The sequence below is a fragment of the Elgaria multicarinata genome, chromosome 6, assembly GCF_023053635.1.
Source record: "Elgaria multicarinata webbii isolate HBS135686 ecotype San Diego chromosome 6, rElgMul1.1.pri, whole genome shotgun sequence".
Taxonomy (NCBI): domain Eukaryota; kingdom Metazoa; phylum Chordata; class Lepidosauria; order Squamata; family Anguidae; genus Elgaria; species Elgaria multicarinata.
The window spans coordinates 83,893,127-83,916,227 of record NC_086176.1 but is presented as its reverse complement, the minus strand read 5'-3'; the positions used below and the strand labels follow the sequence as shown (position 1 = coordinate 83,916,227).

General features: G+C 38.5%; 1 protein-coding gene across 1 annotated transcript; it reads left to right on the top strand.

Annotated features, from left to right (window-relative positions):
* The first annotated feature begins 28 nt into the window (after positions 1 to 28).
* On the top strand, positions 29 to 23,018 carry GFM2 (GTP dependent ribosome recycling factor mitochondrial 2). The gene is made up of 20 exons (XM_063127932.1): positions 29 to 359; positions 647 to 734; positions 1,244 to 1,289; positions 4,529 to 4,626; positions 5,509 to 5,634; positions 6,193 to 6,281; positions 7,750 to 7,838; positions 8,415 to 8,475; positions 8,601 to 8,786; positions 9,950 to 10,030; positions 11,613 to 11,761; positions 12,695 to 12,835; positions 12,926 to 13,025; positions 13,574 to 13,763; positions 14,714 to 14,790; positions 16,207 to 16,345; positions 16,475 to 16,660; positions 20,403 to 20,518; positions 21,533 to 21,715; positions 22,015 to 23,018. Exons 1-20 carry the CDS (start codon positions 291 to 293, stop codon positions 22,141 to 22,143), a joined length of 2,343 nt encoding a protein of 780 aa, XP_062984002.1. The 5' UTR covers positions 29 to 290; the 3' UTR covers positions 22,144 to 23,018.
* Positions 23,019 to 23,101: the final 83 nt, after the last annotated feature.

Below are 23,101 nucleotides of genomic sequence, written 5' to 3'. Positions count from 1 at the left end.
GAGAACCAGAAGCTAGTAGACTTACGCAAGCGCCGCTGGCTTTGCCCCTTCTGAGCCCTTTCGTAGATTTTTCTGACTCTCAGACAGCGATGGATGATGGCCAAAGACGATATTTTACACTAACGACCTGACGGGGGTGATGGTTTGGCTACTGAATGGCATTTAAATGTTTCTGATTCCTTATAAACCACGGTTTCATTCGGTGCCTGTGTGAATGAGAGGCTTACCAGCGATTTCAAATACTGTATCTGAAGTACTTGAGTATACACCCCTTTCTGTAGCAGTTATTTATGCTGCCGGGATACTGGGTAATCATGCTGCGAGATACACGGAAATTGATACTGAACCCACTCAAAATGGTATGTTTACATAATGAGGTGAATTTATCAAGAGTTTTTTTTAAAAAAATTAGGAAGGAATTTAACAAATATTGGTGCAGATGAAAACAGGTTGATTTTATCATTATGAATTGTTTTTAGCAGATATTACTGATTTACCCCAATATTTTAATCTAGGTTGTGGCGAATGTGTAGAGTAGCTAAAATCAGCCAGTGTACCGCATCATGTAATGCACTGCTAAACTTGTAAAAAAATGTATGTAATCAGGATTTTTGCTTTCTCTAATGGTGTTTTTTTCTCTTCAAAGTGTATTTATTGCAGAAAAGCAAGAGTTCTACCTTTAAAATGTTTTAAAGACTGTTTGAATCTTCAAAGAAATTACAGTTATCCAGGAGGTAATTTAAAACTTTTTTTACATGCCATTGTATGTCACATATGGCTGATAATAAATCCTGGAATTATTTTGTAACTGGGGATAACAAAAGGTGATGTTTATGGGAACATGGGTTGTTAAATTGTATAGGCAGAGAGAGAGACAGTGTGGTGTAGTGGTTAGAATGTTGGACTTGGAAGATCCTAGTTTTAGTCCCCACTTGGCCATGAAGTTTGCTGGGTGATTTTGGGCCAGTCACTGACTCCGCCTAACCTACCCACGAGGTTGTTGTGAAGATAAAATGGTGAGGAGGACCATGTAAGCTACCTTGGGTTCTTTGCAAGAGGAAAAACAAGGACGGATATTAATGTAACAGATATTTAAAAGGGGGGTAGGGGGAAAGCCTTGTGTTCCATAATAAGTTCCTATGCAAGAGTTGGGGCTTATAGTATGTGTGTTGTGAAACATAATCATTTATACTCAATGAAATAATTTGTAAATTTAAGTTCTGGACATTTTCCTTTTCAACAGGTGAAGTAAAATCTTTGCGCTCAATTATCACTCCACCTGTGTCTAAGTAAGTAATGTCTGTTTTCTCTATGTAGAATATAGTAAGAGCCAATTCATTATAAGAATGGAAAACTTTTGTGGCAACAACCTTTAAGTAGAAAAATATAAGTAATGAGGAAACTGTGTTAATGTTGGAAACTGGATTTGGTTTATGAATTTGATGTTTGTTTTGTTTTGTTTTTTAAAACGTGATATTGTTAAATGCTGTGTTTCCTCTGACAGTTACCTAATGGCTCAGTTCAGACAACACATTTCTCAACAGCGGTTTTAGAATTCCATGGTGGAATTTTTACACCACTGTTGAAAAATGTGTTGTCTGGTGGGAAAACACCATGATACGGTGGAGGTTTTTTTTGGGAAAACACTCCACACAGAGTATCCACACTGTGCAGAGGAGAGTTCCTGCACAACTGTTGTGTTGTGTGGAGGGCTCCGTGGAGTTTTCCATTGCATTGACTTTTCCCACTGGCTACAGAGTTCCCTGGCAAGAGTGGTGAAAGGAGTGAGTGCTGTTCTAGGAGAGCCACCAGGATTGTGTTTTTTGCAGCAGTGGCTGATGGGATTCTGTCAGAAGGACCGGGGGAGAAGAGAGGGTGAACGAACTGTCAATCAAACATCATGATGGATTTTATTTATTTACAATATTTATATACTGCTCCGCATTCAAAATTTCAAAGTGGTGTACAAGATAAAATAGAATAGAAACAGAATAAAACACCTTAAAATCGATTTTTAAAAGAAGCAAAATGAAAAGTGAACCATGGCTGGTCATTAAGGAAAGGCTTCTTGGAACAATTATTTTACTTAACTCCACAGTAGCCCACAGTCACACAACGGTAGATTTAGAATGTGTTGTGTGGGGCGTACCTCCTAAAAACTCAGCTGCTGAGTGGAATTTTCACACTGTGTCCCTTTCTACACCTAAGGATTATCCCAGGAAAATGGAGGGATCGCCCCTGCCTGCTCCTGGGATCCCCTGTGTGGCATTTGGGTGCCCAGGGATGATCCCGGGACAAAAAAAGGCAGGTGTAGAAATGGCCTGTGTTGACTAACGTGTTGTCTGAACTGAGCCAATAAGTCCCTGCTTTGGTAGGCGTAGTTGCTAGTGAAATCCAGGGGAAAATACTGTGGTGCATTGAGGAATAAAATGCATAGAACTTTGCAGAAAAGGCTGGTAGTTAATGGGAAGAATACCTGTTCTCCTGGAGATCTAAAATAAATATCCTTTTTCATTTAGTAGAATCATAAACATGCAGAACATGTGAATGAACGTGTTGCAGACCTCAGGTAGTTACAGAGTGTCAGACAAATATAAGACCGCACAAATGACCATCAGTGGATGATCTTAGTACTTAGGTTGATTTGCCAGTATCCAGGTCCAAAATGAGCCACCTCAAAAAGTATATACTTCATATATTTCATTTTATGGAACTCAGATGTTGTTGTTTACCAAGAAGAAGACACAGCATGAGTAAAATTTTAATCTGATTTATTAAAAGAAGCACTTACTTTTCACCCTGGTAGGCATTTCAAAGTATTTTAAGTTGTTGGTATTGCTAGAGTCAGTGTGGTGTGAAATTTTTTGTGTTGGATTTTGGAGACCTGGTTCAATTCCCAGATCAGTATAATGGCTCAGACAGTCTTAGCCTAAAATATGGGAATTATAATGATGCTGCAAAGAATTCGTAGAAAAATTAGATGTGGAAGAAATTGCCTGGGAACTACCAAGACAAAGAAGCAATGACTGATCATTGTCTCAGAATGGTAGGTGTAATTGGATGCCTGCAGCTCTTATCAGTGATTAATTCATTTAGTCTCTCAACTACGGACCTCATGGCCACAAGACCTGGCCAGATTTTTGGCCTTCTCTCTTTCTTTTCCTATCCTTTGCTTTTTCTACCACCTAGCTTGATAAATATACAGAACATGAAAGCTTGCACACACTTTTCTTTTTCTGGTCCTAATAAAGATATTGCCCAAATGTGAGTTTTTTCTTTCTTTCCTGTGGACCAGCACGGTTATCTTTGTTTTTTTATGCAAAGAATTGGTGTGAGAACAAATAGTAGAATGAGTTACTGAACATTTTGGCCATTTATGGTAGCTGTAGCTCAACTTTGGAAGGAGTAGTTGATGAGGTAGACATTTCATGTTGTGCTTCCTTAATATTTTAATGTAAGCTTCTTAACAAAAACAAAGTCTCGCACACTGACCATCATCATTCTCTTTCTGTAAGCAAACAAGTTGTTTGAGATTTGGAAGGAGCAGGAAAGAATTATTTAGACAGCCTTCTCGTGTACTACAAATGAGTTCTACTGTTCAGCATCATTGAAAGGACTGCATTAGAAAATAATGTTCCTGTTAACAGTGTGTGACTCATTGACATCAGAAATTTATTGTGAGCCACTGTGGTGTGACCTTAGCTGAAACTGAAATTTCTTTGATATGTTCTTAGATTTTCCTGTGATAATTGTGATATAAATTTTTAAAGGTTGGACAGGGTTGAACATTCAGTCTGCACAGGGATGAACAGAGCTGCTTTCTCTGTATGCAGTTTGTAGACTTATAATAATCATATTAAAAATAAGCCCACTCCTGGCTTGCCAATTTGTTTCATGGCCAAATGCAAAGTTCTGGTTTTAAGCTATAAAGCCCTACATGACTCAGGAACCCAATACCTGAAGGCCCGCCTCTCCCCATATTGACCTACCCAGTCCTTGATGTGAGCATCAGAGGCCCTCCTCTGTGTGCCCTCCTCAAGAGAAGCTCAGGGGATTGTCAGTTCGGGAAGCAGCTTTTCTGTGATAGCTCCATGTTTGTAGAAAACACTTCAGTGAAGCTCGTCTGGTGCCAATACTGTCATCTTTTTGGAATGAGACAAAGAGATACTCATTTTCCTAGGCATTTGGGCATTAGTTATGGCCCAATTGTTGTGGGCTGCTTTTGTGGCGTTAATTCTAGGCTGTGAGCCTTGCTTGCGGGTGGTGGTGGGGAGGAGATTTTGTGTATTTATGGATGAGCATTTTTATATTGTATTTGTGGTATTTATTTTAATTTGTATTTCTGCGCTGATTATCTTTTGTATAGCTCTAGGTTGTTTTCTTCTTTGTTTTATATCGATAATGGATTTCTGTATTGTGTCTGCAGGATGATTTGGGATTGCTTTTTGTGGTGGGAAGTGACATAAATTTAATTAATAATAATAAATGTATAGAAGCTAAATGAAAAGTCTTTGCTTTTCTTATACAGAATCCGTAACATTGGTATTATGGCCCACATAGATGCAGGAAAAACAACTACCACAGAGAGGATGCTGTATTATTCTGGGTACACAAGAACTCTTGGAGGTTAGTAGTGTGTGCATGAGAAAGAATTTTTACTGCAATAATTCACAAAATCTGAGAAGGTTTATTATAATCTGTTTTATTCTGTTAGTCTATAGAAAGTGTGCTTAGTATTTTGCAGCTCAAACCTGTGCCTTAGGTAAGTTGGTTGCCACCACGCATTGTTCGCACCATTTTTGTGGGCTGCCTTTGACTTACTACTGCTTTCACCAACTGGGCTGAGCCCCTTCTCCCCCGCTTAAAGAGGCCGCAAATGATACTGTGTCGAAGAGAAGGTTAGGATGCAAGGCCGTTTTTAAAGATGTGCTGTACCCTGTTTTGAACTGTGAGCAGCTTGCGGCACTGTGTACATCTTCTCTGAGGGCACCAGTGTCCTCTCGTAACTAAGAACTAGTGTCTAATTTGCTTTTCCCTCCTCCCTCCCTCCCAATCCTGTTTCCCTCAGTGTTGTATCTCTTAGGTTGTATCAAGTTTTTAAAGTACAGATGTTTTGGTCATGACCTCAAGGTTAAGATGCTAACTAGCATTTCTCCTGCTTTGATTTTCTGACAGCAGACCTCACCTCTGTCCACTTGGCATTTGTACATCACCTTGCACCATTCATTTCTACCTGTGCACCTGGTCAGACTAAGTTCTTTGCAGCCGTCCAAGTGATGGGACGTGTGGTTACATTGGTGCAAGGGGGAATGGTACCCATATGCAGTTCATAGCCATGTCATTGGCTTTCTATCCAGTTTGCCCAGTCCTTGACATTAATTAGCACTGAGTTCTCAAGCATTTGTTTTATAGCATTTTTACCATTATATGTTGTATTTTATTCTGATAAAATGAATCAAGACCTTGAGTTATTTGTCCAAACTGAAACAAGTGTATGCTTTTAAACAGATGTTGATGATGGGGATACTGTAACAGATTTCATGGCACAGGAGCGAGAACGTGGCATTACCATTCAATCTGCTGCTGTAACCTTTGATTGGAACGGCTATAGGATCAACCTGATAGATACACCAGGTACATTATTTTTGAGTGCTTTCTTATTCTGACGAGTGTGTAAAAGTAAAGGAAATTGTGACAAAGTAAGTTCAACTGGCACTGAAAATGTAAATGTGGCTTTAAATATTTTGATGAAGTCTTGGAAATTTACTATTCTGAATTATTCTTTTTTACTTGGTGGGAATAATTTCCTTGGTGTCTTCACCTGTATAATCTCCATTAACATGAGTAGGAGCTCCACAAGAAACAAATATTCTTTGTGCAGGAGAAATTTCTGCTGGATTTTGCCCATTAGCAAAAAACCCATCATATATCCATGGTAAACCCTCCATAATTTTTAAAAACCAGCATCCTGTATTTCATAATGTAACTATTATATCTGACATTTAGACTTCAAAGCCACCAAGGACCATTGCTTGGTCTAGATATTTGATAAATGTGTTGTTGTTTTAAGCTAAGTGACTGCCTATTAATGACAAACTAGTGAAATGTTTTTAAACAGATATTGCCTATCTAACATTAAAATATTATAAAGCGTGTGCCCTTTGTTTCTTCCCTGTGAAAACTGGACTTTAGGTCATGTGGACTTTACAGTGGAGGTGGAACGTTCCCTAAGAGTACTGGATGGAGCAGTGGCTGTATTTGATGCCTCAGCTGGTGTAGAGGTAAAACACAGTGCCTGTGTTTCATGTTAGTCCTGTTTATGTGTCCATGATTTTAATTGATAAGACCGTAGGGCATGGAAGATGCTCACTCTCCTGCATCACATTTTGAGGAGTGTGCATGTCTTGGATCTCATGTAGCTATATGTCATAGGCCTAATCTACACCAAGCAGGATATTGCGCTATGAAAGCGGTATATAAAAGGAGCCACACCATGCGGGATATAGCACTATGAAAGGGATATATGGTATGTGTCAATGGGCCCCAACAGTTGTCAGTGCACTTCAATGCTGCTATAAAGCAGTAGTTTTGTTCCTGCCTTTTATATACTGCTTTCATACCACTTTTATAGTGCAATATCGTGCTGGGTGTAGATTAGGCCATAATCAGAGGGAGGAGGAAGAAACAGGACATGAGCCTTTTGGAACTGTTCAATGATGCGGAGCCCATATGTCAAAGCAGTTCCCATGTTTGCATAATGCTGTGTTACAGCACCTACAAGACGGAATGTTTACAGTGAGATCCAGAATTGCATCATCTGAATCATAGCATAAGTCATGCCTTCCTGGATTGGACCGCAGTCCATCAAGTTCAGTATTCCCTCTTTACTTGCACTCAGTGAGATGCGTCTTGACCTTTGCAAGCACACCGTGTCTCTCTTGCTGTTTGTCCATCAATGTCAGAAATACATGGAGACTTCACTGAGTAGCTTCAATGACAGATAGCATCCATAGACCATGATTATTATTTTTAAAGGAGTTAGAAAAATAGCGCTATCACTGTGAAGGATAAGAACATAAGAGGTGCCATGCTGGATCAGACCAAGGGTCCATCTAGTCCAGCACTCTGATCACACAGAGGCCAACCAGCCATCGGCCAGGGATGAACAGGCAGGACATGGTGCAACAGCACCCTCCCACCCATGTTCCCCAGCAACTGGTGCACACAGGCTTACTGCCTCGAATACCGGATAGCTCACAATTTGTTACAGTTATACTGCAAAACATCTTTATTGGCTTACACTGAGCTCTGATATCATGACAGAATTTTTATTTCTCCATCCCGATCCTAATTTGGACCTCTACTGTATCTGCCTTTTACTTGGCTTTTTTCTGACCTAACAATCCTCAAACTCTTAAACCTTTTCTCCAAAGAAAGGTGCTCCAACTCTTTGATTGTGTTCCAGTCCTTTAAATCTGCTTGTCTGCCACCGTCTGACTCTCTCTAATCCTTATCCATCTCATTTGTTCCTCATCTCAAACTTTCTGATTAAGGGTTGTATCCATTGTTACTCCTATTTAGAGTAGATCTTATTGAAATTAATGTAACTTAAATTAGACTAGCATTGGATATAACATTAAGTGCTATGTCCATTTCTTTGCTTTGTACATAAGTAGTAAATAAGTGTTTATGTAGTTGTAGGTGACAGCAGACAGTTGGTGAGCTGAAATGATGGATGTTTTTGCTTAGGCACAGTCTCTGACGGTCTGGAGGCAAGCAGACAAGCACCATATACCACGAATTTGCTTTTTAAACAAGATGGACAAAAATGGAGCAAGGTACTAAGCTAACTATTCTCTTTCAGGGCCAATGAAACAAGGGAAAATGGTTATGTTGATTTCTAATTAACAAAGAGTTTTATCATTTAATGACTGATGAACTTTCTTTAAAGCTGCTTCCTTTTAAATGAAGCTTGTAAGTAGCCTCTTGCCTGGTGGCTTGGCTCAAGAATAGCTTCCTCATGACGAGGCAGAGTAACTTTATAAAAGTTACTTGATTCATTTTTTGATGCTATAAAATGACTAAGATGGGATATGTATGGGCAGGCTTGAAAAGAATGTTGTGGGCTCGTGGATATTTGCAAGGCTGTTTTAAAATGCTCAGTTAAAGAGCCATTTGTGCGCAGCTGGAAAAAACCATGCAGTTCAGGGAGTGGGTTAGGGTTAAAGTGGAGAACTCAGTATTTGGAACCTTGCTCAGATGTTGGTTTTCTGGGGTGTTCTGGCTCAGGTGCTGTTTTTTGTTTTTAGTTCCCTATCTGTTTCTGACTCTGGGTTCTTTGGAGGGGAAGGGCTATAGTGGATAAATATAAGCAAGCATTTTTTCACACTAAAAGAGTAATGATTTGTCTTTAGTTTCAGCCTTGCAGTTGAGAGTATCAAGCAGAAGTTGAAGGCTAAGCCTTTGCTTTTACAGGTAACTTAAGAAACTTCTACCATTAAAATAACACTCATGATTTACAGTTTGAATAATGCTGCATATGTAAGTTTGGTATTATGGTTAGCTTGATACTATTGGGTCTTTTTATATATTGCGTATAGTTGCCAATTGGAGAGGCAAAGACCTTTAGGGGAATCGTTGACGTGGTGACCAAGGAGCAACTTGTTTGGAAAGCTGCAACTGGACTGGACGACGGAAAGACTTTTGAGCGGAAGTCCTTGAAAGAAACTCACGATCCTGACTTGTTGCGGGATGCCACCGATGCAAGAAATGCTTTGATAGAACAAGTAAAGTTCTAAAGTAAATATATAAACACTTGAAACCTTAATTTAATAAAACTGGCTTGGATCCAGGGAAGCATCAGAACAAGGCCATTGCACTTGGGCTGCTCCCAAGGGTCAGGGGACTCTCCTGGTGGGCTGAGGCGAAGGGGAATATTGTCGAAAATCACCAGAAGGGGTTTTTCAGGGGGATTCTGGCAGCAGGAGGGGGTGGGATCCAAGCCGATCTATTTTGATATACACCTTTCAGTTCCAAAGACAATACAGCTCTTTATAACGAATAGTGAAAAATTAGGATTCTGCTGTGAAATCAAACACAAGTTGACACTGACATAAAGGGTCCAAGACCTTAGCCCTTAACTGAACAATACTTGTATAACGCAAATAACAAAACTACAGGAATTTAACTGCTTCAGGGCTTTCAATTTTAATTGAAAAATGCTGGGAATGAGTGACAGTCTTTCCAAAGTGCTGTTTTGGTACTTTGGAAGGACAGTTATTGGCAAGATTGCAGAAAGTGAGCGGCATAGGAGTTCTACTGCTCTTGCTGAGTGGCTTTGTAGCTCATCGCTGCAACCCACAATAACATCGCTTTTCCGGACTTAGATGAAAATAACCCTACAACAAGCCATGGAGACTCAGTGGCACAGTTTGATCTCGAAAAATAAGCCACCCCACCAAAAGTGCTCTGGATTTAGATGACATGACAATCAGCCATGGCTGGCTGCTCATGATGGGTTCTGATGTTGCGTGAATCCAGTCATTGGCAGATTTCACTTTTGGCTGATCACTGAAAGACAATTAAAAATTGGTGGTGGTATTTGCAGCAGTAGTTGAATGGCCTATGTAGCTTTTCATTCTCTGAGGAATGCCTAAGTTGCATGTGTGAGGTTTTCTTCTTCTTAACCCTAACTATTTCTGGTTCATATCAGTCTAAAATGGGCATGGTTGCATAAGCTAAAAATGTAGTTATTTTTAGCAGTAGTTATGAACATTCATATTTTCATTTTACTGATCACTTAAAATTTTAAATCGCAAATTTATCACTTAAAATTGGAAATGTATAAAATTCTCTTTAACTTGAGGATAGTTATATAGATATTTGGGGTGTGGGGACTAACCTGAATAGTGTGTTATGAGAGTAATTTAAGAATATATTTTTCTCTAAGCTTGCAGATTTGGATGATGAATTTGCTGAACTGGTCCTTGGGGAATTCAGTGAGAGTTTTGATTCAGTACCAGCAGATGAGGTATGCAGCTTGGGGAGTTCATTGTATGAAGTAGATGTTATAGAGGATGTGTTCGGACAACACAATAGTCAATGGTGGGTTAACAGTCAACTCCATGGTTGATTATCTAGGGTGTACTGTCCACACAACATGATCATACTCAACTGTGCTGTAGCTTAAGGTCAGCGTCTAGTTGACTATTAGTCAACGGTGTGTTTGACACATCCCCCCCCTCTCTCCCCCCTCAGTCCTCTTGCTAATATCCCATCAGCCATTGCTGCTGAAAAACTATCCTGCTGGCTGGACTACAGTAGCAGTTGCCGAAAATAACCAGTCGTGTGTCAATGGTGCCTGTCACACAACATGATAAGCAATGGTTGTTCAAATAGCCAATTCTGCACAGCTTTGGTTATTTGCATTGGTTATTTAGGCCAAATAAGCAACCATGGTGTGAAAAACTCCCGACAGAAGACACAATAACCCACCATTGTTTATTTAACCCACCGTTGCTTATTTAACCCACTGTTGCTTATTGTGTCATCTGAACCCAGTCACAATGTTTGAGTTTGCCTATACTCCTGCATATGTAACTCAGGAGTGATGCAACCAAATATATTCTCAATGGTTGAAGGATAGGATAGGGAATGATAGGATAGGGAATGATAGGATATTATACCAAATTGGATTGCAGAATGTGTTTTGGTCAAGGGAAAGATGAGATGATGGCAAGCAGGGAGGGAAGATAGTTGTAAAGTTGTAAATCAGCAGGTGCATGATATGTTGTCAGTACTTGGAAACTGTTAACAAACATGTAATAGTTTCTCTCCCTTCCGAGTTGACTGGATCATTATCTTCTGTTGTTATGTCTGTATTTCAGCCCAGATACAGTCCTAATACAAGCCAGGATGCAAAGTCAGAAAGTTAGTTCCATGTGTTCAAGGGAGCTTTGAATTTACATGTCTCAAACATTTGGAACATGAGTTGATGAGTGGCTGTGGGCTCAGCCTTGTTTCATCTGGTGCACATAGGTCTAAACCATGGTGTGACCGGCCCATTCATTACAAAGAAGCTGACAGTATGTAACATCAAAATTAAAAACGGAAGACATGGAACTGCAACCCATGAGCAGCAATCGCACAACCATGAGATCAAATGTATAAGGTTAAAGCATATTTGAGGAGGCTTTCTTGGGCTTTCTGAATGCTTACAGGATGACTACTGACAAATGTGCCCAGAAAGCCTGTTCCATAGAACTCATCAGTTGCTTTGTTTGTGGCAGCTAGGATTCAGGGCAAATTTATGACTAAGTAGAACAGAATGCCTTTATTTATTTATTTATTTATTTTTATATACCGCCCCACAGCCGAAGCTCTCTGGGTGATTCACAAAAGCTAAAAACAGTAAACATTAAAAATATACAAAATTTAAAAACCATCAGAAACATAAAAACAACAGTATAAAACAGCAGCATCCATTTAAAACAACAATGCAATTCAGAGTTAATGTTTGAGCGACACACATCCTTACAGCAAGCCTCTTGGTTTACATGTTAAACTGAATCTGAAGTAAACATCTATTAAAACCGTGACTCTTCTTGATGCAGCTGCATTCAGCCATACAAAGAGTAACCCTCGCTCAGAAAGCAGTGCCTGTGTTCTGTGGAAGTGCGCTGAAAAATAAAGGTGTTCAGCCATTATTGGATGCAGTCACTATGTATTTGCCTGCACCAGATGAATGCAGCTATGACTTTCTGTAAGTAAGACAAGATTCCGTGCCTTCACTTGTTTAAGCATAAGTTAGAAAAGCTATGAAATGGAAACTATTTATTAACATCTTATGGGGGAAGCAACAAGTAGGTTGTGTGCTGGGATCCTGAGGATGACGGTGATACCTGGAGAGAAATATGCCCTGTTCAGACAACACACCAAACTATGATGGTTATGCGTTTTGAGCTTGTTGTGTGAACCATTCCTAACCATGGGGGCTATATAACCACAGTTTCAACACGCTCGTTAACTACTTGCTGCAAAAGGGTTAGTGGCTTAACCATGGCTTAGTGTGGTCTGAACAAGCCCTATATATGGAAATACATACAGACCACACATTCCTAGTAAGAGCTGGCATGCTGCAGTGGGCATGCATGGTGAAAGGCTCCAATGAGTTCTTTGTGAATTCCTGTTGCTGGATCATGCCTCTAGTTCTTCCTGGTAAGCAAGGTTTTTTTAATTTGTTTTGTTTTGTTTCAGCCTAAATTAGGGATGTCTGTTACCAGGAAATCTGGCCCTTTTTAGGCTCACCAGATTTCCGTGGCACCCACGACCCAGCTTGCATTTATTTGCGTGTCAAGTTGGGGCTTTCTTCCTGAAATCCAGGAGCTTTTTTCAGGTTTTTTTTTAAAAATTGTGCAAAAAGCAATTTGTGCGGGATTGTAGCATATTGCAGATAGAGTTGGGCCTGCTTGCAGAATGAGAGCCAAAGTCTAGGTACCGAGCTGATTAACACGCCCCCCCCCCCTGAAGATTTGTCCAGTATCCCTAGCCTAAATAGACTAGTGCCAATAATACCTGTTCAAATATCCAGTAAAAACACGTCATTTATTTTAGCATTCAAATTATGGGTAAATGTCTCCTGATTTAGTGGACATTCAGCTAATGTACAGTAATTCAGGGTGTGTTTTGTTTCCAGGCAGTGGTATAAAGATGACTTGTGTGCTTTGGTGTTTAAAGTTCTCCATGACAAACAGCGTGGCCCATTGGTTTTTTTGCGTATTTACTCTGGCAAAATGAAGCCTCAGTCAGCTGTATATAACATTAACAAAAACTGCACGTGAGTAAAAAGGGAGAGAAAAGGTATATATGAGCTTAAAGCTATGAATGCTCCATAGAAAAATGTCTTAACTTGAGTCATCCATTGCAGAGAAAGAATGAGTCGCTTGCTTCTGCCTTTTGCTGATCAGCAAATAGAAATCTCCTCGCTCACAGCTGGCAACATTGCCCTGGCCGTTGGATTCAAACAGGTGAAGAAAAAGTGGGAATCCCAAAGTTTTTGTAAAAATTGCATTGAATGTGGAGAATTTAACCATTTTGCTAATTCACTGGTTTTCCCAAGTGGTAAATTGATTTGCTGGCATATGCTTTTCATTAGACCTGTTAGCAAATTCTGCTGTAGCTGTAAGTGGAGCACAGCATACAAGACTTACAGTGCAATCCTATCTACTCAAAAGTAAGTTGCACTGAGTTCAGTTGGGCTTACTCCCAGGTAAGAGGGTATAGGATTGCAGCCCTAGTTTTGTAGTAAGAAATAATAGGTGGAACAGTCTCAAAGGGGTTTTGTTTCACTTTTCATTTATTAAATACAATTCTTTATAATGGCAAAGAAAAACGCTGAACTTGGTTTGATACCAAACAAAGAACTTGCTTTAATTGCTACCATCCCAAATCGGCTTGCCTTTTAACTGGGAAAAGACAACATTCACTAATTGGTTAATTCTCAGTGCTTTTTAATGATGAAAACCAATTATATGTTGACAATGCAATATGTCATTTGTTGCTTGGCATGCACTAGAGTGCCACTGGAGACACCATTGTTTCATCAAAGGCTTCTGCAGTGGCTGCGGCTCAACAAGCTGGAAGAGATGTGGGGTCAAAGCGCGGCCGAACCAGTGAAGTGGAGAACCTTCTCTTGGCCGGCATTGAGATTCCAGAGCCAGTCTTCTTCTGTACGATAGAGCCACCTTCCATGGCCAGGCAGCCAGGTACAATTCAACTACTGAAACAGCTGATATTGTACTCTCAATCCTTACATAGTCCTGAAGAAATGGTGCACATTCAACAGAAAACCCACGTCATTAAGAAGACCCTCTCATTTAGAACCTGACTTCAGTTGTGGGGTTGGTGGTGGGGCTGTGAATGCTTTGCTGGTTTATAAAAGCATCTAAATGCGAAATCCTCTGCATGCTTAGACTGAGGAAAGTCCTACAACTCCCAGCAAGGTGGGCTGGGCAATGCTGGAAATTGTAGGATTTAATTGTTTTTTACTGTCTAAGCATGCATATGATTGCATCTTAAACTCTTTAAAACCTTTAGCTAGGTTTTTAACTATTGGGTGAAATGCCTCATTCAGATTCTAAAATTAGGGTCCAGTGAACTAGCTCCAAACACCCAAGAATGGACGTGATCAGCAGTCACCCTGCACAGGATTGAAATTAGTGGGTTTTTCCCCCCAGAAACAGCTTATAATGTACTGTGGTCCTCAAAGGTGATGGGCTGGGGAGAGAGGGAAAGAAGAAAGTCTCATTGGAGGAGCATAAGCCTGAAGTAGCTTTTTGGTTTCTGACTTGACTTCTTTCTCCCCTCTGTTTTGCCTTCCCTTGAATGGTGAAAGTTTGGTTTATATTTTTAGTTGAAGCCAGAACCTTTAAATGCAGCAGTACAGGAATCCTAGCCGGTAGATTCTGCAAGGCTACTTGAACTTTAGTTGAAAAGTTTTGCTAGTAAAACCCTGTTTTAGTATATTATTACTTTAACCTTTCTTTGATGGGTTGTAGACCAGGAATAATTTATTGGTAACATTGCATCCTTCACTTGGGAGCCACCTCTTCTTCCTCCAGTCTTTAAATCTCCAAGGTATTTGCACCTACAGTTGAGTCTAAATAAAAGCCCAATGTGTTCTTTATACCTAAAAGAGTCAATGCTTTAACTCTAGATCTGGATAATGCTTTGGCTTGTCTGCAGCGTGAGGATCCAAGTCTGAAAGTCAAGACAGATGCTGACACTGGACAAGTAAGTCTACAGTGTCCAACCGTTATTAAGCTTCTCTCAGTATTTTAATGTCTGTCCTTCATTGACTGTGTTTTTAATGGCAATGTTTGCAACAGCCATTGTGTACTCACAGGGCATATCATTTCGCATTACGTGCTTGAATTGGCCTAACTGCCATGGCTATCCCTGGAGAATCCATGAGAATTTTAGTTTTCTGAAGGGACAAAAGATCTATAGCAGCATTTTTTGGCATTGACATAAAACTACAATCCCCTTGTTCTGTTGGGAAAGCCATGATGATTAAACTAGTTTGAAACCAATTCACATTTGTAAATATGACCTTGGGAACATTATTTCTGTGGTAAAACAACACTGAGAGATGTAGAATTTAAAACAACAGCAACAGCTTCCATGATGTTTGGTAGGAAATTGCCATGACAAATATTAGTAATACAGTATTTCATCTGTGAACCATGTTTGGCTTGAATGGTCACCATTTTCCTTTTAGGAAGTGGTTTTGAGATTTTAAGAGCCCCTATATTAATAATGTATGACAATATGTCATTTAGCCACCCTGAGTGCCATTTTAAGAAAGCCATAAAGACTGATCTCTTCCAGTAGGCCTACCCAGTTGAATTCTAAGATGCCTTTAAATAATGTACTGCTTTTAATAATGTATTAGTTTTATATGTTTTAATCAATTATATGTATTTTATGGCGTTTGCATTTGTGTTGTACCCTGCCTTGATCCAGAGGGAGAGGTGGGTAACAAATAAATAAATATATTATTATTATTTACTTTTCTTGATAAAAAGGCACAGTACGAATCAAATCAAATAAATAACAAAATAAAACATTTATATGTGAGACAAAAATGAAGCCATTTGAATGCTACCAGGTTAAAGAGGGATATTCAGAGATGTTGTTGCCTTATTTATGATATCAGTACCCTGCAATATTTCTTAATTAAACTGGTTGTTTAAATATTAACTCTGGATGGTGAAAATACTTATTTGAATACCATTTGAAATCCAGAAAATTTCATACAACCCATGTATTCCCTTTATGTTAAATTACTTTTTCTGGTGTATAGCCATGCCTCTTATTCTCCAGGTCCACTGCATACCTCACTTCTGGCCTGCATACATAAATGCTGTGATTTGATTTGCCACGTTCTTAGTTTCCTTTTGTGATCTGTAGCAATAACATAGTTTAAGCTAATCTGTATTGTGAATTCCTCTCATTATTCTCAGTTGAATTAAATAGGCAACACTGATCCAATGTAGTGTGTTCTGCCTGCAGTTTCTATAGCAGTTTCCATTGACACAGATCTGTCTGGTCTTTGAACGAGAACAAAGTAGCACACCTTGAGAAATTGTAACAGTATATCTAGTGATTTTGACGTAACTGTTAAGGATACTTTCAAACCTTTTCCAGACTATCCTTTGTGGCATGGGAGAGCTTCACATTGAGATCATTCATGACCGAATCAAACGTGAATATGGACTTGAGACTTATCTTGGACCTCTTCAGATAGCTTACCGAGAAACGATTGAAAACTCAGTTCAAGCTACAGGTAAGAAAACTATCATGGACTTGCAACTGAATGACTTAAAAACTAATGATTAGTTAATGCATTATAAGTTAGATTTCTTAAGCTTGACATTTGGCATGATCCATGAGATTTTACTTTATTTTATCTCAGATACACTGGACAGAACTATCGGAGAAAAGCGACACCAGGTGACTGTAGAACTGGGTGTGAGACCATGCGCGGAAGAAATGTTAGTAGTAGCACCAGTCATTGAGTATGCTGAAAATACCTATGACTCACTTCAGCCAGATCTTCGTGAAGCTATAGAAAATGGAATTTATTCCTCTTGCCTTCAAGGTAAAAGGGCCACTTAACACTTGCTTTGAATTTATTAGAATTGTTTGTGGGGAAAATGTAATGTGCTACTATTTGCTAAGAAATCTTACAAATAAACAGTTTAAAACAAAATATTTATATGCATTAGATGCATAGGGAGTTTTGCCCAGAACCTGAAGTCTGCAGCGTTTAGTAGTTTGTAAAGAAGAAAAAGTATATTCAGAAGCCATTCTATAGATAAAAGAAGGATTTGATTTATTGACGTAGCTAAGGAAATGTATATAAAGAAGCAGCTGAGGTCAGTTGATGGATGAATCATGATGTCTGGTTTCTGGAGTGATTTGATGGATTCTAGGTGATGCAGTGAGTTAGCTCTATCTGCCTAATTACTGAATTTCCTATATACTCTTTATTTTCCTTTGCCCTGGGATAATAGGAAATGTGAAATTGTGATTTAATTTGGCTTAGATAGTCAACACCATGGACATTTCTTTAAATACGCACCAGAAAAGATGCATATAAGTTGTGCAATTTCATGTCTTTTCAAAGTTTAAAAATCTCAGTAGCAACTTAAAAGAACTAGGACAATCTCTCTGTGACAGATAGTAAAATTTCTGTTTGGCAGAAAATTTCACTGCCCTGTGGAATGTTCAGCAAACATGGCTAGAGATTTCTGGCTTTTGGTCAGATTTGAGCACAGAAGGGATCACACTTAAATACAAAGTGAATATATGGCAAAGAGATATAAATCTAAATCCATACTCCTGCATTTCCTTATTTTGTTTTCTTCATCTGTCCTTCACCCAGCAGAGCTTTAATATAGGAGGCATATCCTAAAGGACTCCATCTCTTAGCGGTTACATTTTCAAGTCAAGGCCCAGTGGGGTACATTAGATTAAAAAGTAAGCAGTATTGTAATGATAGATTATGAAGGATGTTGCCATTCCCCCCCCACCTCCCAAGATGTGTCACAAATGCCAGTTTTTCCATTGCAGTCCAGCTCTCAATGCATTTAGTATTTTCATATTATTGTAATAGAACTGACCATGCCACATTTTTCCCATTCCCAAATTTATATAGGGCTTTTGCATGTTCCCAAATAATCTGAATATCATGCTTGAGAGCTTTTCCTAATTCCACAATATGATCTTAAAAGAAGTAGAAGAACAAAGCACTTCTGCTATTACCGATGCTCTTTGCCAGCCATGTCCCCTATTCTGTTCCAAATGTCAGCATAATTTAGTGGGAAGTGTTTTAAATGTAATACAGGTGATAAATAAGTCTAAGGTTAAAGCGGGAATTCTGGCATTGGATATTTTCAAGGCTTTTGATTGTTTGAGCTGGCAAACTTTAAAGATGGTTTTAAATAAAATGGGATTCGGAAATAAATTTAAAGCTATAATAGAACAATTGTACTCTCAAAATACAGCTGTAGTGGTAGTGAATGATGGTGTGACAGATAAGATACGACTAGCCAGAGGGACAAGGCAAGGATGTCCACTCTCGCCGGTCCTATTTGTAATGGTAATGGAATTATTGGCGAATGCAATACGAGAAGATGAGGAGATTGAAGGAATAGGTAGTATGAAAAAAATTAAATTGAATATGTTTGCAGATGACACGTTGCTGACCATTAAAAATCCAATAGAAAAGATGGGGAGAATTAAACAGCAATTGAGAGAATTTGAGGATATTACTGGGTTAAGAATAAACTGGTCCAAATCAGAATTGATGTTGTTTAATTATACTAAAAAGGAAGAGAAGGATTGGGAAGAAAAGGGAAGAGAAATGAGAGTTAAGAATCAGATTAGATATTTGGGAATAAAAATTACGCAGAAGTTAGAGAGTTTAGTGTGTTTAAATGTGTTAAATGTGTTAAAAAAAGATTTTAGCAAAATTGGAGAAATATAAAAGATTAAATTTATTCTGGTTTGGAAGAATAGCATTAATAAAAATGAAGATTTTAGCAAAGATTAATTTTGTGTTTAGGATGCTACCAATAAAAATTTCAGAATTAGAGATAAAAAGTTGGCAAAGTATCATAAATAATTATTGTAATGCTGATAAAAAAGCGAGGGTAAATAAAAGTAAATGGTATTTAAGTCAAAAAAAGGGAGGATTGGGTCTCCCAAATATTAAACTATATTATGTAGCTAACAGATTAAGACATATCGTGGAGGCAATTATAGGAATAGGAGAATTAGATTGGATGGAGGATAAAACTACAAGTAATATAGAGATTAATTTGGAAAATGTATTTTTTAGGAAGGGAAAAAAATGGGTAGAAAGTATAGATAACCCGTTTTTGAGGTCTCACTGGGAAATTTGGAGTAAATATAAAGGGGAGCTGCTTCCGAGCAGCTCCCCTCTGTCACCGGTAATAATGTTAAAGAATTTCCCGGAGGAATTAAAGAGTAGATTAAGTAAAGTTTTAATAGAAAAAAAAAATAAAATGAAATTAAGGGAATGGTTAAGAGGAATGAATACAAGAGAGGATATGGAAGAGGTCCTTAAAGATAAAAAATTAACTTGGTTAAATTATTGGCAATTAGAACAGTGGACTAAAAAGTGGGTAAGAGATAACGGAGATTGTAGAGAATTGACGAAGTTTGAGGAATTAATAGTTAAGAAAGAAAATGATAGGGAGAAAAGAACAGTGTTAAAAGGGTTGATGAGTGAAATATATAGAATACTGGTGGAGAAAGGGTTGATGGATAATTCAGGTAAAATGGTTTAGGAGACAGATTTGAATGTACAAATAGGACAACAGGGCTGGGAGGGACTATGGAAACAAAGGGCGTTGAGAAATATGTCAGTAAGAATAAAAGAGAATTATTTTAAAATTATATGGAGGTGGTACCTAACTCCGGTTAGATTGAACAAGATAAATAATCAGCAAACTGTTGGAGAGGATGTGGGGGTAAAGGAACGTATTTACATATGTGGTGGGAATGCAACTATGTACAAAAATTTTGGAAGATGGTGTTTTTGGAGATTGAAGAAATTGTGGAAATGAAAATAGAACAAACACCAAAAGTTGCATTACTGTCACTATTTGAAGATTTAAAATGTAAAAAGGAAATCAAGGAATTGATAACGAATTTGCTGACTGCAGCAAGATTGATTGTAGCTAGGAACTGGAAGATTCAAGGGGAATACTCTATTGAAGAATGGTATAAAGAAGTATGGGATATAGCTATTAATGATAAATTGACAAGTACTATTAAATGGAGAAGAGGTATAGCTAAATCAAATGATTTTGAAGGAATTTGGAAACAGTTCCTAATATTTGTGTTTTCTAAGGGAAGTGGGAAACCACCAGCGGAAGAAAGTATGAGATTTTGGAATCAGGAATGAGATCCCGAGGTGGGGGGTGCACTTGTATGTTAATCTTGATTATGTTATTTAGATAAGATATTATGTATTCAACATTTCAACATTATGTAGTATATTGTGTTTTTTTTTTGTGAGAATGTAAATGTGTATGTTTAAGTATTGTAGAAAAATAAAAATTTATAAAAAAACCAAAAACACCAAATGTCAGGATTCCCAGGTCGGGAATTTTGCCTTAATGACACCAACTGTAAATGGTCAAACAACAGGATGATTAGCTGGACTTGAGACATCTGCAATGAGTTTCTCCAGAAAAGCTACTGTCAACGCCACATCAAGGCAGAAGTAAAGAAACGTCTTTTTCATGCCTTCATCTAAAAAGTTAGTTCAGTGTTAAAATGCTAATATGTTATTTGTTTTCATACTGTAGGACCACTTCTGGGGTTTCCGGTTCAAGACGTAGTAGTGATGGTGCATGCAGTGGCTGCAAACTCTGATACATCTCCAACGATCGTTTCTGCTTGCATTTCTAGATGCATGCAAAAGGTATAAGGAGTCAAATAGCTTGTCCAGATCTTTTGTATCCATTCGTTTGTATGTCCCTTTGTAGTTCTGTTCGTTTGGAAGCTGCCTTCTGCAACTGGGGTAGTATTTTGGTGGCATCATTTGGGATCTTGTAGATCAGGGGTCCCCAACCTTTTTGGACCTGTGGGCACATTTGGGAATTTGAGAAATTGCTGTGGGCACCACCACAAAATCGCTGCTTTGGCATCTTCCTGTCATGGTTATGAATGTTAGGCTACATCTTACTCCACAAAATATGTGTTTGTGTCTCTTGGATACCACAATGTCTCTTTAATAAAGGATTGTCTAATTCAGCTATTTGGTGGTGGTGCAATACAGCTAATTCTTCTTTTAAACATATACTTCGGCAATGTGCAGTAGTTGCTTCTTTTGTGGGGAGGTTATTACACAGAAATTTTGTACTGGGACAGTTTTTGATATTCAATGATGTATGCGCTTTTAAATTATTTATCTGCCTCATAGAAATTAACAAGTAGTCAGTGTAAATGGATTCTCTGCATCATTTTGACAGTTAAAAGACTGATATTACAACACTGTAAGGATAGTTTGAGGACCTTTCAATATTTGAGTGGGTGGCAATTAGATGCCACCTTCAAAGGGATACTTTTTTAGATATTTGGTCCGCTTTTGTTGAAGCCTATGTATAATTTCTATGAAGTTGTACATGTTTCATACACATCCATTTACATATATTGAAGCAGAATTTTTAAAAATATATTTTTAAAATTAAGGTGCTTGTGGGCACCACTTTGGATATCCCTTCATGGACGCATTGGAGGTACCCACAGGTTCCATGGCATCTGGAGCAGTCCTGTTGCTGTTGTAGCTTTTGATGTTTAATATGAAATAAGATTTTCTATCTGTTTGTGTACAAATATATAGATTGACCCTGTAATCTATATGTTACTGTTAACCATATTGCTGTTTACAACAAACAAGCATTTACTTTTAAAAATATTGTAATTTGGTTGATAGGCTTTGAAGAAAGCTGATAAAAAAGTTCTGGAGCCTCTCATGAACCTGGAAATAACCGTGGGTGAAGATCACCTTGGCGTGGCACTTGCAGACCTTGCACAGAGAAGAGGCAACATTCAGGAAATTCAGAGTCGCCACGATAACAAAGTGGTGATTGCATCTGTTCCGCTAGCAGAAATGATGGTACGTGCTTAAGCTGCTGGAAACTGAAGCTGCATTTTTATCTTATTGTGTGCTGTGGGCTATTGTGCAGGTTATCCGAACAAAACAAGGCATGCTTATGAACATTCCCTAGTGAAATGTGGGTATTACAATTCCTTAAGGAAATGTAATTTTTGAGGGGGCTTTATTATTAGGGAGGAGAGATTCCTACCCCCATTGTAGAAACTGAGACTAGTTGCCCTTATATGAAAGTTAAAACTTGTGTTGATACCACTTATCTTGTGATGTATTACTAACAATATATTTTGGGTTTGTCACAGGGTTATTCAACAGTTTTACGCACTTTGACATCTGGCACAGCCACCTTCACATTGGAATTGGCAAACTATCAAGCAATGAGCATTCATGAGCAAACTGTTCTGCTTAATAAGAGGAGTGGTTTGGCATAACATCATCAAGGGATGAACAATTCGGACTGGCTTCCTTTGTGGGACTAAAAGCCATTCATATGCGCTGATTTACAACTGGCTACTATCATATGAATAACTATATATCTTGTAAAAAACAAACCACTTGTCAGTTCTAGATTTGTTTTGTAATTGGAACAGATTATTCTGCTGAAGGAGTAAAACTGGAAACATAACCAACTGCCTGCTCTGGGCTAATATATTCTGTTGTATATGGCAGGTACCTGAAAATAAGAACATGCACTAGTAGTTTTCTATTTACAGTGAACATGTAGAAGGCTTTGAACAGGCATTCTAGCATTTTGCATAGACTTCATAATGAAATGTTATGTACTTTCCTTCAAACATCTAAAGGAAAACTTCTCCCTGACCAAAGGAAGGCTGTCAGGACAATCCCTCATAAAATAAGTTGTAATCTTCGACTTTGCCATTAATTCTGCACTCCATTCAACCCTTACCCACAGACTACTGAAACATTATCTTTCTTTCATTCCCCTCTCCCCCAGTCTTTGCTTATGCACATCCACCCTTAAACCTCAAATACACCTACATCTTTTTCTTTTACTTACAATGTTCATGGTTCTCCTCTGTTTGGTCCCTCATTTCCTCTCTTCTACCTTCTTCCCTATTGCACATAGGTTACAGCAGGGGAAGGCAACCTAGTGCTCTCCAGCTATTTTGGACGACATCTCCCAGAATCCCTGACAATTGACTCTGGGCTTAGAGAAGTTGTAGTCCAAACCATCTGGAGGTTGCCTACCTCTATATTAGGGTCTTACTGGCCAAAACAGGAAGGTGTTGAGTGGTTTGTAACTTGTCCTACTTGAACTACAAAATAAATGATATTTCTACTGAAAGGTAAGTCATTACTTTGCCTCATGCTGCTGGCACCTGTGGTGCAGTATTTTCTATTTCAGTAGTGAAAGAATGTATGATCGCG